Source organism: Bombina bombina, chromosome 2 (genome assembly GCF_027579735.1).
Source record: "Bombina bombina isolate aBomBom1 chromosome 2, aBomBom1.pri, whole genome shotgun sequence".
NCBI classification, from domain to species: Eukaryota; Metazoa; Chordata; class Amphibia; order Anura; family Bombinatoridae; genus Bombina; species Bombina bombina.
In genome coordinates this window covers 1,041,307,330-1,041,324,178 of record NC_069500.1, presented here as the reverse complement: position 1 = coordinate 1,041,324,178, position 16,849 = coordinate 1,041,307,330, and the positions used below count along the sequence as shown (strand labels likewise).

General features: G+C 41.6%; 1 protein-coding gene across 4 annotated transcripts in view; it reads right to left on the bottom strand.

Moving 5' to 3' along the window:
- Positions 1-12,424: 12,424 nt before the first annotated feature.
- The window catches only part of C2H4orf33 (chromosome 2 C4orf33 homolog), a 143,386-nt gene continuing 138,961 nt past the window's right edge, over positions 12,425-16,849 (bottom strand). For all 4 annotated transcript variants that reach the window (XM_053703660.1, XM_053703657.1, XM_053703659.1 and 1 more), the window contains one exon: positions 12,425-14,284. In XM_053703660.1, coding sequence (XP_053559635.1) covers positions 14,194-14,284 — 91 coding nt within the window. In that variant the 3' untranslated portion in view covers positions 12,425-14,193. The remainder of the gene's footprint in view (positions 14,285-16,849) is intronic.

The following is a 16,849-nucleotide window of genomic DNA, read 5'->3' as shown; positions in this document are numbered from 1 at the left end:
ACCGCAAACTCCCCATTTGCACAAGGTTGGATACCAAGCTAGCCATGTCCCGTTCCTTGTCCTCACTGATGTCATTGAAGGTCTCTTCCTCCACCCAGCCACATACAACACCAAGGGTCCCCGAAAGGTGACAACAAGCCCCCTGGGACGCCTGCTGTGTTTGGTCTTCCACCTCCTCAAAGCCACCTTCTTCCTCTGACTCCTCTTCTTCAGACTCCTCTCTCTGCGTTATTATAAGGTGTGTTAAGTAGTACTATTCCTATCAGTTTAATCCCCGTTACGTCCCCTATCAGGGGACGTGTATATGGCATCGATTTTAGGAACCGGGAGATGGAAAAAGATGCTTGGTCGGTCCTCCTATTTCAAATTTGGGGCACTGCGCGTGCAATCTAATGTGCCACCAGATAGGAGTGGTGTGTTAAGTAGTACTATTCTTATCAGTTTAATCCCTGTTACCTCCCCTATCAGGGGACGTGTATATGGCATCGATTTTAGGAACCGGGAGATGGAAAAAGATGCTTGTTCGGTCCTCCTACTTTAAATTTGGGGCACTGCGCGTGCAATCTAATGTGCCACCAGATAGGAGTGGTGTGTTAAGTAGTTCTATTCTTACCAGTTTAATCCCTGTAACGTCCCCTATCAGGGGACGTGTATATGGCATCAATTTTAGGAACCGGGAGATGGAAAAAGATGCTTGGTCGGTCCTCCTACTTCAAATTTGGGGCACTGCGCGTGCAATCTAATGTGTCACCAGATAGGAGTGGTGTGTTAAGTAGTACTATTCTTATCAGTTTAATCCCTGTTACGTCCCCTATCAGGGGACGTGTATATGGCATCGATTTTAGGAACCGGGAGATGGAAAAAGATGCTTGGTCGGTCCTCCTACTTCAAATTTGGGGCACTGCGCGTGCAATCTAATGTGCCACCAGATAGGAGTGGTGTGTTAAGTAGTACTATTCTTAACAGTTTAATCCCTGTTACGTCCCCTATCAGGGGACGTGTATATGGCCTCGATTTTAGGAACCGGGAGATGGAAAAAGATGCTTGGTCGGTCCTCCTACTTTAAATTTGGGGCACTGCGCGTGCAATCTAATGTGCCACCAGATAGGAGTGGTGTGTTAAGTAGTTCTATTCTTATCAGTTTAATCCCTGTTACGTCCCCTATCAGGGGATGTGTATATGGCATCGATTTTAGGAACCGGGAGATGGAAAAAGATGCTTGGTCGGTCCTCCTACTTCAAATTTGGGGCACTGCGCGTGCAATCTAATGTGCCACCAGATAGGAGTGGTGTGTTAAGAAGTTCTTTTCTTATCAGTTTAATCCCTGTTACGTCCCCTATCAGGGGACATGTATATGGCATCGATTTTAGGAACCAGGAGATGGAAAAAGATGCTTGGTCGGTCCTCCTACTTCAAATTTGGGGCACTGCGCGTGCAATCTAATGTGCCACCAGATAGGAGTGGTGTGTTAAAGGGACAGTCTACACCAGAATCTTTATTGTTTTAAAAGATAGATAATCCCTTTATTACCCATTTCCCAGTTTTGCATAACTAACACATTTATAATAATATACTTTTAACCTCTGTGATTATCTTGTATCTAAGCCTCTGCAAACTGCCCCTTTTTTCAGTTCTTTTGACAGACTTGCAGTCTAGCCAATCAGTGCCTGCTCCCAGATTACTTCACGTGCACGAGCACAGTGTTATCTATATGAAATATGTGAACTAACACCCTCTAGTGGTGAAAAACTGTTGAAATGCAATCTGAAAGAGGTGGGCTTCAAGGTCTAAGAAATTAGCATATGAACCTCCTAGGTTAAGCTTTCAACTAAGAATACCAAGAGAACAAAGCAAAATTGGTTATAAAAGTAAATTGGAAAATTGTTTAAAATTACATGCTATATCTGAATCATGAAAGTTTATTTTGGCCTAGACTGTCCCTTTAAGTAGTACTATTCTTATCAGTTTAATCCCTGTTACGTCCCCTATCAGGGGACGTGTATATGGCATCGATTTTAGGAACCGGAAGATGAAAAAAGATGCTTGGTCAGACCTCCTACTTCAAATTTGGGGCACTGCGCGTGCAATCTAATGTGCCACCAGATAGGAGTGGTGTGTTAAGTAGTACTATTCCTATCAGTTTAATCCCTGTTATGTGCCTTTTTTTTGTTTGGTTTTTGAAGCCACAGTGCAGCACCAGAGGCCAGAAAAATTAGGCATGTACACATTCCATGAAAAATTAGGTATTGTTGCAGCCGCTGCTGTAGCATCGGCCAGAAAAATTGATGTTTGTTTCCCAGGCAGAAAGTGCCCTAAAACATTGTGGCTTGAACCCTAGTTGGTGGCGGATAAGTCACGCAAGTCATCCGGCATTCAGAGATAAAATACAGCAGCGTGTGGACCATTTTTAGCCTAAGGCAGCTCATCGCATCAGGCCTTTTTTAGTCGAATGTATCGCCCACTGTCAGTCCCTTCGGGATCCATCCCTCATTCATCTTAATAAAGGTGAGGTAATCTAGACTTTTTTGACCAAGGCGACTTCTCTTCTCAGTGACAATACCTCCTGCTGCACTGAAGGTCCTTTCTGACAGGACACTTGAAGCAGGGCAGGCCAGAAGTTCTATTGCAAATTGGGATAGTTCAGGCCACAGGACAAGCCTGCACACCCAGTAGTCAAGGGGGTCATCGCTCCTCAGAGTGTTGATATCTGCAGTTAAGGCGAGGTAGTCTGCTACCTGTCGGAAGAGTCGTTCTCTGAGGGTGGACCCCGAAGGGCTGTGGCGATAGGTAGGACTTAAAAAGCTCCACATGTCCTCCATCAACAACACTTCTGTAAAGCATCCTGTCTTTGCTGGCGTGGTCGTGGGAGGAGGAGGATTACTTTCACCTCTTGCCCTGTTAGATTCCCGTTGTGCTGTGACATCACCCTTATACGCTGTGTAAAGCATACTTTTTAATTTATTTTGGAACTGCTGCATCCTTTCTGACTTGCGGTAATTCGGTAACATTTCAGGCACTTTATGCTTATACCATGGGTCTAGTAGCGTGGACACCCAGTACAGGTCGTTCTCCTTCAGCCTTTTTATACGAGTGTCCCTCAACAGGCACGACAGCATGAAAGACCTCATTTGCACAAGATTGGATGCCGAGCTACTCATGTCCCGTTCCTCGTCCTCAGTGATCTCACTGAAGGTATCTTCTTCCCCCCAGCCACGTACAACACCACGGGTACCATATAGGTGACAACGAGCACCCTGGGATGCCTGTTGTGGTTGGTCTTCCTCCTCCTCCTCCTCCTCAAAGCCACATTCCTCCTCTGACTCCTCTTCCTTACAATCCTCTTCCAGCGTTGCCGCAGGTCCAGCAAGCGATGCTGATAAGGCTGTTTCTGGTGGTGATGGTGACCACAACTCGTCCTCTTCACGCTCATCTACAGCCTGATCCAGCACTCTTCGCAGGGCACGCTCCAGAAAGAAAACAAATGGTATGATGTCGCTGATCATGCCTTCGGTGCGACTGACTAGGTTTGTCACCTCCTCAAAAGGACGCATGAGCCTACAGGCATTGCGCATGAACGTCCAGTAACATGACAAAAAAAAATCCCAGCTCCACAGAGGCTCTCCTAGCACCCCGGTCATACAAATAGTCGTTAACAGCTTTTTCTTGTTGGATCAGGCGGTTGAACATTAGGAGTGTTGAATTCCAACGTGTCGGGCTGTCGCAAATCAAGCGTCTCACTGGAATGTTGTTTTGCCGCTGGATATCTGAAAAGTGCGCCATGGCCGTGTAGGAACGCCTGAAATGGCCACACACCTTCCTGGCCTGCTTCAGTACGTCCTGTAAGCCTGGGTACTTATGCACAAAGCGTTGTACGATCAGATTACACACATGTGCCATGCACGGCACATGCGTCAACTTGCCCAAATTCAATGCCGCCACCTAATTTCTTCCTTTGTCACAAACCACTTTGCCAATCTCCAGTTGGTGCGGAGTCAGCCACTGATCCACCTGTGCGTTCAGGGCGGACAGGAGTGCTGGTCTGGTGTGACTCTCTGCTTTCAGGCAAGTCAACCCCAATACGGCGTGACACTGCCGTATCCGGGATGTGGAATAGTACCTGGGGAGCTGGGGGGTGCCGTTGATGTGGAGCAAGACGCAGCAGCAGAAGAGGACTCAGCTGAGGAGGTTATGGAAGAGGATGGAGTAGGAGGAGTAGATGAGGTGGCAGCAGGCCTGCCTGCAAGTCGTGGCAGTGTCACCAACTCCTCTGCAGAGCCACACATTCCATGCTTGGCAGCCATCAGCAGGTTTACCCAATGCACAGTGTAGGTGATATACCTGCCCTGAACATGCTTTGCAGACCAGGTATCAGTGGTCAGATGGACCCTTGCCCCAACACTGTGTGCCAGACATGCCATTACTTCCTTTTGCACAATCGAGTACAGGTTGGGATTTGCCTTTTGTGCAAAGAAATTTCGTCCGGGTACCTTCCACTGCGGTGTCCCATTAGCTACAAATTTTTTGAACGCCTCAGACTCCACCAGCTTGTATGGTAAAAGCTGGCGGGCTAAGAGTTCAGACAAGCCAGCTGTCAGATCCCGGGCAAGGGGGTGACTTTGTGACATTGGCTTCTTACGCTCAAACATGTCCTTGACAGACACCTGACTGTGGGCAGATGAGCAGGAACTGCTCAAGGCGAGACATGTAGTGGCGGATGGTTGAGAGGGGGCAATTAAGACAGCAGTGGTTGACCTGGCTGAAGATGCTGGACCAGGATGAGGATGGTGGCTTTGAGTCTGTGTGCTGCTTGTACTCATTTGTTGATCCCATAGGCGTTTGTGATGTGCGATCATGTGCCTTCACAAAGCAGTTGTACCTAGGTGGGTGTTGGACTTCCCACGACTCAGTTTCTTTTGGCACAGGTTGCGAATGGCATCGCTGTTGTCAGAGGCAGACACACAAAAAAAATGCCACACTGCTGAGCTCTGCAATGACGGCATTCTGGTGGTGGCAACAGCATGCGTTGATTGGCGTGCTGTCTGGCTGTCCCCGGGTGCCGATGCATGCTGTCTGACTGTGCCACTAGCAGCTTGCGATGACCTCCCCCTGCTTCCAACTCGTCTCCTCCTCCTCTCTGTCTCCCCATCTGAACTTTCCCCCTCTTCTTCTTCTCTTCTAACAGGCACCCACGTGACATCTGCGGACGCATCGTCCTCATCAACCGCTTCACTTGTATCTGACAACTCAGCAAAGGAAGCAGCAGCGGGTACAACATCATCATTATCATCACACCGTACGTCCATGTGTGTAATGCTGCCTGACTGAGACATATCCCTGTTATCTACATCCTCTGGTAATAATGGTTGCGTATCACTATAACTCATTTCTTCCAACTGATGTGTAAATAACTCCTCTGACAGATCAAGTGAAGCGGCTGTGGTGCTAGTGTTGGTGGTAGCGGCAGGCAGGCGAGTGGTAACTTGAGAGGTGCCCGAAGCTAAGCTGGAGGAGGATGGTGCGTCAAGGTTGCGAGCGGAAGTTGTAGAAGATTGGGTGTCCTGTGTTAGCCAGTCAACTATGTCCTCAGAACTGTTCGAGTTCGGGGTATGTGGCCTCTGAACACTGGGCATTATTCTAAGGCCAAAGGGAATCACAGCACCATGAACACGACGGCCCCTGCGGGGTGGCCTGCCTCCGCCTGTCATTTTTTTTTCGATTAGTGGTACTATGCGTGCAAGCTACTGTGACAACAGATATGAGTGACACTGTGCACTGGCAGAAGTTGGCAGAGTAGACGCTGTAGGCCTGAGACACACGCTTGCAGACAACTAACTGCTATTCAATCTATTACAGTCAAAATTGTATTTTTTTTTTAAATGTACACTACTGTTACACCAGATATGAGTTGCACTGGTGTGACACTGTGCCCTGGCAGGCACTGAAACGCACACGTGTGAAGGAAACTGACTGCTATTATTTAACACAGTCAAAAAAGTGTTTTTTTTAAATGTACACTACTGTTACACCAGATATGAGTGGTGGCACTGGGCAAGTGGGCACAGTATACGCTGTGAGCCTGACACACACGCTGGCAGGCAGGCAACTGCAATTAGATTACAAGGGAAAAAAAAACAGACATGTTCTAGCTCTAAAAAGGGCTTTTTGGGGTGCTGTCCTTACAGCAGAGATCAGATGAGTCCTTCAGGACTGTAGTGGACACTGAATACACTAGCCTTGCTATCAATTTCCCTATTAAATCAGCAGCAGCTACACTGTCCCTCCAATCACTAAGAATGCAGCTTCCGAATGAATCTAAAATGGATGCTGTCCAGGAGGTAGGAGGGTCTGGGAGGGAGGGTCTGCTGCTGATTGGCTGGAATGTGTCTGCTGACTGTGAGGTACAGGGTCAAAGTTTTACTCAATGATGATGAATAGGGGGCGGATAGAACATTGCATATGTTCGCCCGCGGCGGCGAATATGAACAAGCTATGTTCGCCGCAAACTATTCGCCGGCGAACTATTCGCAACATCGCTAGTCAGAATTAAATTCTTGTTGTGCTAGATTCTCCAACCAAAAAGTTGAAGCAGCTGCAACATCAGCCAAAGTAATTGCAGGCCTAAGAAGATGACCTGAATATAAATAGGCTTTCCTTAGATAAGATTCAAGCTTCCTATCTAAAGGATCTTTAAAGGAAGTACTATCTTCCATAGGAATAGTGGTTCGTTTAACAAGAGTAGAAATAGCCCCATGAACTTTGGGGATCTTTTCCCAAAACTCTATTGCATTTGCTGGTAAAGGATACAATTTTTTAAACCTTGCAGAAGGATTAAAAGGAGTACCTGGCTTATTCCATCCCTTAGAAATAATGTCAGAAATATCATCAGGAATAGAAAAAACCTCTGGAGTAACCACAGTAGGCTTAAAACAGCATTTAAACATTTACTGGTTTTAATATCAAGAGGACTAGCTTCCTCAATATCCAAAGTAATTAACACTCCTTTTAACAAAAAACGCATATACTCTATTTTAAATAAATAAGTAGATTTTTCAGTGTCAATGTCTGAGGAAGGATCTTCTGAATCAGATAGAACCTCATCAGAGGTGGATAATTCATTATGCTGTCGGTCATTTGAAATTTCATCAACTTTATGAGAAGTTTTAAAAGACCTCTTACGCTTATTAGAAGGTGGAAATGCAGACAAAGCCTTCTGAATAGAATCAGTATCAAATTCTTTAAAATTCATAGGTATATCATGTACATTGGAAGTTGAAAGAACTGCAACCGGCAATGTACTATTACAGATGGACACTCTATCTGCATGTAAAAGTTTATCATGACAACTAATACAAATGACATTAGGAGATATAATCTCCACAATTTTACAACAAATGCAATTAGCTTTGGTAGAACCGATGTCAGGCAGCAAAGTTCCAGCAGATACTTCTGAGGCAGGATCAGATTGAGACATCTTGCAAAATGTAAAAGAAAAAACAACATATAAAGCAAAATTATCAATTTCCTTATATGACAGTTTCAGGAATGGGAAAAAATGCAAATAGCATAGCCCTCTGACATAGAAAAAGGCAAGAAGCAAAAGCAATGGGGCAATAAATAATGAAAAAAGTTTGGCGCCAAGTATGACGCACAATGTAACTGAAAATTTTTTTGGCACCAACCATGTCCGGAAATGACACACTAAATGACACACTGACGCAACCCTGTGTGAACCCATGCGTCAAGTACGACGCCGGAAATTATGAACTTGCGTCAACGGACGTGCCTTTCGCGCCAAAAAATTCTCGCGCCAATAATGACGCAATAAAGTGTAGCATTTAGCGCACCCGCAAGCCTAAGACAGCCCGCAATTTGAAACAAGTAGTCAATTGAAAAAAAAAATAAGACTAAACCCCATGTAAGAAAAATATTTCTCAATATTAACTCCCAAATACGAAATTGACAATCTGCAAAAGGAAATACATGAACCTGACTCATGGCAAAATATAATTTATATAAGAATTTACCTGATAAATTAATTTCTTTCATATTGGCAAGAGTCCATGAGCTAGTGACGTATGGGATATACATTCCTACCAGGAGGGGCAAAGTTTCCCAAACCTCAAAATGCCTATAAATATACCCCCACCACACCCACAATTCAGTTTAACGAATAGCCAAGAAGTGGGGTGATAAGAAAGGAGCGAAAGCATAAACAAGGAATTGGAATAATTGTGCTTTATACAAAAAAATGATAACCACCATAAAAAGGGTGGGTCTCATGGACTCTTGCCAATATGAAAGAAATTAATTTATCAGGTAAATTCTTACATAAATTATGTTTACTTTCATGTAATTGGCAAGAGTCCATGAGCTAGTGACGTATGGGATATCAAATACCCAAGATGTGGAACTCCACGCAAGAGTCACTAGAGAGGGAGGGACAAAAATAAAGACAGCCAATTACGCTGTAAAATTAATACACAACCCAAATCAAAAGTTGTAATCTTATAATGAAAAAAACTGAAATTATAAGCAGAAGAATCAAACTGAAACAGCTGCCTGAAGTACTTTTCTACCAAAAACTGCTTCTGAAGAAGAGAAAACATCAAAATGGTAGAATTTAGTAAAAGTATGCAAAGAAGACCGAGTTGCTGCTTTGCAAATCTGATCAACAGAAGCTTCATTCTTAAAAACCCAGGAAGTGGAAACTGACCTAGTAGAATGAGCCGTAATCCTCTGAGGCGGGGAATTACCCGACTCCAAATAGGCATGATGAATCAAAAGCTTTAACCAAGATGCCAAAGAAAAGGCAACTATGGCGCCGGAAATTACAAAAATTTTGCACCAAAAAAGTTTGCGCCAAAAATGACGTGATAAATTAAAGCATTTTCTGCCCTCGCGAGCCTAACAGCCCAGCCGCAAGGAAAAAAGTCAATTTGAATATTTAAAGGTAAGAAAAAATATTAATTCATAAGCATTTTCCCAAAAAAATGAAACTGACAGTCTGAAAGAAGGAATACTGAATATCCTGAATCATGGCAAATATAAGTTTAAAACATATATTTAGAACTTTACATATAAAGTGCCCAACCATAGCTTAGAGCAGTGTTTTTCAACCAGTGTGCCGTGGCACACTAGTGTGCCGTGAGAGATCCTCAGGTGTGCCACGGCAGACTGACAACAGTGTGACATATTTTTTAAACTTTGCTTGTTTTTTACTCCCAGTGCAGGGGTAGTTTGTAGGAGGCATGGCATAACAGCACAATACATACAGTATGTGTGTTTGTGTGCGCGTGTGTGTGTGTGTGTGTGTGTGTGTGTGTGTGTGTGTGTGTGTGTGTGTGTGTATGTATGTATGTATATATATATATATATATATATATATATATATATACTGTATTAGGCTACAATGTGTGATATTTTAAAAAATTTGGGATGGTGGTGTGCCTCAGGATTTTTTAATGTAAAAAAGTGTGCCACGGCAAAAAAAAGGTTAAAAATCACTGGCTTAGAGTGTCATAAATAAAATAAGACTTACTTACCCTAAGACACTCATCTACATATAGTAGATAGCCAAACCAGTACTGAAACGAGAATCAGTAGAGGTAATGGTATATAAGAGTATATCGTCGATCTGAAAAGGGAGGTAGGAGAAGAAATCTCTACGACCGATAACAGAGAAACTATGAAATAGATCCCCTAGAGGAAGACCATTGTATTCAAATAGGCAATACTGTCTTCACATCCCTCTGACATTCACTGCACTCTGAGAGGAATACCGGGCTTCAGCCTGCTGCGAATCGCATATCAATGTAGAATCTAGCACAAACTTACTTCACCACCTCCATGGGAGGCAAAGTTTGTAAAACTGAATTGTGGGTGTGGTGAGGGGTGTATTTATAGGCATTTTAAGGTTTGGGAAACTTTGCCCCTCCTGGTAGGAATGTATATCCCATACGTCACTAGCTCATGGACTCTTGCTAATTACATGAAAGAAATATCAATTTCCTTATATGACAGTTTCAGGAATGGGAAAGAAATGCAAAACAAAATAAGCCTCTGGAAACCAGAAGCAAAAAGAAATGAATTCTTAAATAATGTCAAAAGTTTTGCGCCAAGTATGATGCCCACAACTGACAAAATATTTTTTGGCGCCAAAAACGTCTGCAACAAACACGTGCGTCATAGATGACGCAACCACGTGAAAAAACTCGGTGCCAACTAAGACGCCGGAAATGACGAAGTTACGTCAAGAAACAATTCTCGCGCCAACAGCTCAATTTGAAAAATTCAGGTAAGAATTTTTTTTATTTTTTATTTTTTTTTATATGCATTTCCCAAATATGAAACTGACAGTCTGCAAAAAAGGAAATATGCTGATAACCTGGATCATGGCAAATATAAGTACAAACATATATTTAGAACTTTAAATATAAAGTGCCAAACCATAGCTGAGAGTGTCTTAAATTAAAGAAGCATACTTACCAAAAGACACTCATCTACATAAAGTAGATAGCCAAACGAGTACTGAAACGAGAATCAGTAGAGGTAATGGTATATAAGAGTATATCGTCGATCTGAAAAGGGAGGTAGGAGATGAATCTCTACGACCGATAACAGAGAACCTATGAAATAGATCCCCGTTAGGATGACCATTGCATTCAATAGGTTATACTCCCTTCACAGCCCTCTGTCATTCACTGCACTCTGAGAGGAACCGGGCTTCAGCATGCTGATAAGCGCAAATCAACGTAGAAATCTTAGCACAAACTTACTTCACCACCTCCATAGGAGGCAAAGTTTGTAAAACTGAATTGTGGGTGTGGTGGGGGGTGTATTTATAGGCATTTTGAGGTTTGGGAAACTTTGCCCCTTCTGGTAGGATTGTATATCCCATACGTCACTAGCTCATGGACTCTTGCCAATTACATGAAAGAAAATTCTCAAGCCAAGAATGATGCAATAAATAACAGCATTTTGCGACCTTGCAAGCCTAATTTTGCCCACAAAATTAAAAGAAATAACAGTCAATTTGAAAAAAGGACTATACCCCAGGTAAGAAAAATAACCTCCCAAAACATGCTTCCCAAACTGAAACTGACAGTCTGCAAAAGGAAATACGGTATGCATAGACCTGACTCATGGCAAATATAAGTAAAATACATATATTTAAAACTTTATATTAAATACATAAAGCGCCAAACCATAGCTGAGAGTGTCTTAAATAATGAAAACATACTTACCGAAAGGCACCCATTCACATATAGCAGATAGCCAAACCAGTACTGAAAAAGTATCAGAAGAGGTAATGGTATATAAGAGTATATCGTCAATTTGAAAAGGGAGGTAGGAGATGAATCCCTACGACCGATAACAGAGAATCTTTGAAAAGATTTCCCGCGAGGAAAACCAGAAAATCAATAGGCTATACTCCCTTCACATCCCTCTGTCAAACACTGTACTCTGAGAGGAATTGGGCTTCAGAATGCTTAGAAGCGCTTATCATAGAAGAAATCATAGAAATCAAGTACAAAATTACTTCACCACCTCAATAGGGAGGCAAAGTTTGTAAAACTGAATTGTGGGTGTGGTGAGGAGTGTATTTATAGGCATTTTGAGGTTTGGGAAACGTTGCCCCTCTTGGTAGGATTGTATATCCCATACGTCACTAGCTCATGGACTCTTGCTAATTACATGAAAGAAAATAAATATTAAATATGGAGACTCACAAATGAGCCAAAAATAGGTACTCCAAACAGGCAGATGATCTTATGTCAAACCTATAGCCACCTATATCCCATGATGATCTGGGATCTCAAGCTTCTAACAGTTCCAGGCTGCAGGCATTAAACCTTTAGGGTGTAATTCAATTTGTGAGTATGTTTCTTTATTTGATTGCTATCTGTGAAGTTAGAAGATATCGCACTATTTGGGGCGCCCTATTCCTTTTATGTTTTTTAGATATGAAAATTAAATTTATGAGATAAAAACTGAGCTCTGTTTCATAGTGTTAAAGGGACAGTCTACTCCAGAATATTTATTGCTTAAAGAGATAGATAATCCCTTTATTACCCATTCCCCAGTTTTGCATTACCAATACGGTTATATTAATATACTTTTACCTCTGTGATTAACTTGTATCTAAGCCTCTGCAGACTGCCCCCTTATTTCAGGTCTTTTGACAGACTTGCATTTTGGCTAATACGTGCCCTCTCATAAGTAACTCCATGGGCGTGAGAACAATGTTATCTATATGGCACACATAAACTAACACCCTCTAGCTGTGAAAAACTGTAAAATTCATTCAGATAAGAGGCGGCCTTCAAGGGCTTAAAAATTAGCATATGAGCTTAGCTAGGTTTAGCTTTCAAATAAGAATATCAAGAGAACAAAGAAAATTTGATGAAAAAAGTGAAATACAAAGTTGTTTTATTATTATTAGTATTTATTTATAAAGCGCCAACAGATTCCGCAGCACTCTCCATGGGTAACAAAGATAAAAGTATACAATATGAGACATCAGAGAATATTTAACAAACAAAAACAGGGGAACATACAATCTAGATGGGTAGGAGGGTGAAAAACAGTAAGTGGGGACTGCAAAGGTGAGAATAATATTAGTGTGGAGTTAGATGAGGGCAACTATTAGGCAAGTGGAATTCATTAGTTACTGATTTGGTGATAGGCTTCCCTGAACAAGAAGGTCTTTAGGGAGCTTTTAAAGGAGGAAAGTTTGGGAGAATGTCTGGCAGCTTAAGGAAGTGCGTTCCAGAGAGTTGATGCCGCACGAGAGAAGTCCTGTAGTCTAGCATGGGAGGAGGTGATGGTAGAAGAAGCAAGGAGTAAAATATTGTTGGATATTAGGGGGCTGGAGTATATTTGTTGATGAGTGAGGACAGGTAGAGGGGGCTGCATTAGTAAGGGCTTTGTAGGTTAGAGTGAGAATTTTGAATTTAATTCTGCTATGAATGGGGAGCCAGTGAAGGGACTCACAGAGGAGTAAAGCAGATACAGAGCATTGGGAGAGGTGAATTAGCCTAGCAGAGGCATTTAGGATGGAATGAAGGGGGGGGGGGGAGGTGGGAGAGAGGAAGGCCAGTTAGTAGGTTATTACAGTAGTCAATCCGGGAAATTACTAGGGAATGGATTAGCTGTTTAGTAGCTTCAGCACTCAGAAAAGGATGAATTTTGGAGATATTGTGTAGGTGGTTGCGACAGGATGAAGAGATCAATTGGATGTGGGGTATGAAGGACAGCTTGGAGTCAAATGTAACTCCTAGGCAGCAGACTTGGGGTGATGGGGAGATAGTGGTGTCGCCAACAGTGATAGTAAAGTTAGAAACTGGAGTAGAATTAGATGGAGGGATAAGAAGAAGCACAGTCATGGACATGCTGATTTTTAGGTGGTGAGAGACCATTCAGGAAGAAATGCCAGATAAGCAGTCGCTAATGTGGGAAAGGACAGAAGGAGAGAGTGCAGGGGTGGATAGGTAGATCTGAGTAGCATCAGCATAGAGGTGATAGTTGAAGCCAAAGCTACTGATAAGTTTACCCAGTAAAGGATTATAGATAGAGAAGAGTAGAGGGCCTAGAACAGAGCCTTGAGGTACTCCAACAGACAGAGGCAATGAAGAGGAGGAGTCACCAGCAAATAAGACAGGTTGGTCCAGGGGGATGACAGATAACTGTCACTCCGAGTGAGAGGGGGGAGAATAGGCAGATGGAGTGGACTTCAAAGGAGGAGAAAGAGACGGATGAGGATGCAGGTGCTGATAGAAGCAGGAGGGGGAGAGTATAATTCCAACACCGCCACCATGTCTCTCACCTGGCCTAATTGTTTAAAATTGCATGTCCTATCTGAATCATGAAAGTTTAATTTTGAGTAGACTGTCCCTTTAAGTATGTGTTATATTGTATTATGTTTACATGGCTTTCAAAGGGAGCTGACCTTTTCATGCCTATGGCCAATTCATGAATGGAGTTGCAATATTAATTAAAATAAACAGGCATATTAAGTTTGCACATAAAAATCTCAGAGCAGGAAACAATGCAACACATAGCACAATATCTGAAAATAAAAATAGTATCTTAAGCAAGGTGATAAAAAAATATAAAAGGCATATGACGGGTTGATGAATTTTTTCGCTGTTCACAAAAAAGCAAGCAAAGTGTAAATGTAGATCTTAAAGCAGGTTATATGTCCCACAGGCTGGATTTAGGCTGTTTCCATTTTTCACCGCCAAGTGAACTTAAATTCAGTGGTCTGAAGTACTCCAAGCGATGGCTGTATAAAACAAGATAAGAAAAAAAATATTCTTCAGTTAATTCCTCCAGCAGTCAGAGAACCCAGTTTTCTAATTATTATTATTTTTTATGACAAATATGAACAGCAACTTTCTTTATCTTCATACTACTAATCTTGATTAATTATTATTACTACATATAGAGCAGGCAACATCCACAGAGTATAGCAGTGCAGACCCAATTAACTATACTTTACTAATTATCTCTAGCATGAGGAAATCAGTCAAAATAAAATTCAATAAACATATTTCCATTTGAAAATAAAATTAATATAAAGTGAGGGCTCAAAAAAACTTTCAGAAAAGGTAGTGGAAGCACATGTGAAATCTAGACTTACTTTCACCAAAACAACTACAGTATGAGATTGCACAGGTATGGATCCCTTATAGGTGAGAGATTTTATTTTCTGAACCCCCCAGGTGTCAGCACAAGTATGACTTGCATTAGTGTTGTATACAAGACCTCAGCTAGAGTTTATTTTGAAATCTATATAAACAGAGAGGACAAATTTGATATCCCAGGAAACAGTGTAAATGTGTTAATTATTTCAGAGTCTCACTATCATATCAAAAGATAGTTATGTATGAATCTTTAGGTGTATTTTTAACTTATGGTTCTTATCCCAACATATGAAAGGCTGTTGATATTTTTGCCATGGCTCTATTGATCTCGGAGGCTTATTTTTTGTGGACCTAAGGGCTAGATATTCAAAAGATTGTCAGATACATGAGAACTGCTCATTTCGGTATCTCTACTCATGCAATCCTTCCACTGAGCAAAATGTTATAAAAAAAGTTGATTGACACTCTCTGTCCCAAAGAGTGGCGATGTGCCTTTCATAGCAAACAATAGGGTCGCTGCCTGTTCAACAATCTGCAACAGAGCCCGTGAGTGTGGATCTCAGCAGTGTGATTTTAGTATGTTTTCAAAGCATCTTTACAAAACATATACCCTCCATTCACTAAATATTAAAATTATTTTTGTAAAAGCTTAAATAGATATGCAAATAATATATATGGAAACTAAGTATTGTACATTCAGTCAATTGTTTTACAATTGCTAATCTCACCACTGTAGCAAGACAGGTATGTGAAATGGTTCACCTAAGCTGTTGGATATGGTTTACAACATTAGAAACCCCTGGTGATTTTCCCCTTTACAAAACAGGTTACTCTCATGAAACGCCAAAATTTACTTCATAGGAAACCTAACCTGTAGAAGTTGGGGGATTGTGGGTATATGGTACATGTGTATGTAGTGTGTTATATGTACTATACTGTTAAATACGATATAATGGTCTAGATTACAAGTGAAGCTTTATTGATAGTACACTGTGGAACAGTGATAAGAATAGCATGCAATCTGGTATTAAAAGTCCATGGTAAAACTGAATAACCAGAGAATGCTTAGAGTGTCCAGCATCCATTTAGTGTGCCCTATACTTTTAATTGATAGTGTGGCCATGCTAAATATCACCAACAGTGGTGAGTTATGTGCTTAATTAATATCCTGTACATGAAAACAAAATGTATACTTACCTGATAAATTAATTTATTTTATGGTGGTGCAAATCCATGAGCCATTACTCCTGGCCACTAGGAGGAGGCAGAGATTACCAAAACTTCAAGAGCACTCAATCCCTCCCACCTCTTTGGTATACTAGCCATGATGTATAGCCAAGCAAGGAAAATTAGAAAAGGACCAAGCAGGAAAAATTAAGGGCAAACTGTAAGTGCTGCCAGAAAGAAAATACTAAATTTAATGAAATTAGGCGGATCTTGTGGAGCCTCACCACAATGAAAGAAATTAATTTATAAGGTAAGCATACAATTTGTTTTAGTTTATAAGGTGGTGAGAGTCATTACTCCCAATCTGTCAGGGCCAGACTGGGAATTTAAAGCAGCCCTGCCGTTCAGGCTCGATTCAAAGTGTCCATTACAGCATCCATGGAAGTCTATTTGTTTTTACGTTAGGCATTAAATCTACAAGCCTAATAGTTTAAAGACTCAAGGTATTGATGATAAAAGGGACCTTGATAAAGTAGGTTGTTACATAGTGGAAAAGACCACAGAGGAACATCTGAACAAGCTGGAGAAATCATAATTACTGATCAAAGTTCCTGCTTGATTCGATCTACTACTCTCAGAAGTAGAACAGTTGGTAGAAATATGTAAGCAAGGCAGAATTACCAAGGAGCTGCTAGAGCATCTACAAACTCTGCTTGAGGAACCCTGGATCTTGCACAAGCTGTCTGAAATTTAGTTTTCCTTTGCTCTGTTAAGGAAATTCTCATTGAAATTGGGTCTATGACGACTCATAAAAAGATACTCTGGTTTGAGGGGATAGAGAACTCTTTGGAATATTGATTTCCCAACCATGTTTCCAAATAACAAAAGTTTGTTGGTATAAGATACAGCTATAGGTAAAGATGGAGCCTGAACAAACATTGTCCAAGTACAGAGCCACCAAAATACCTTGAGCCTCTTAAAGAGATTTGCCAGAACTTTTGTAAAAAGTCTGTGAGCTGTTGTTAGGCCAAATGGAA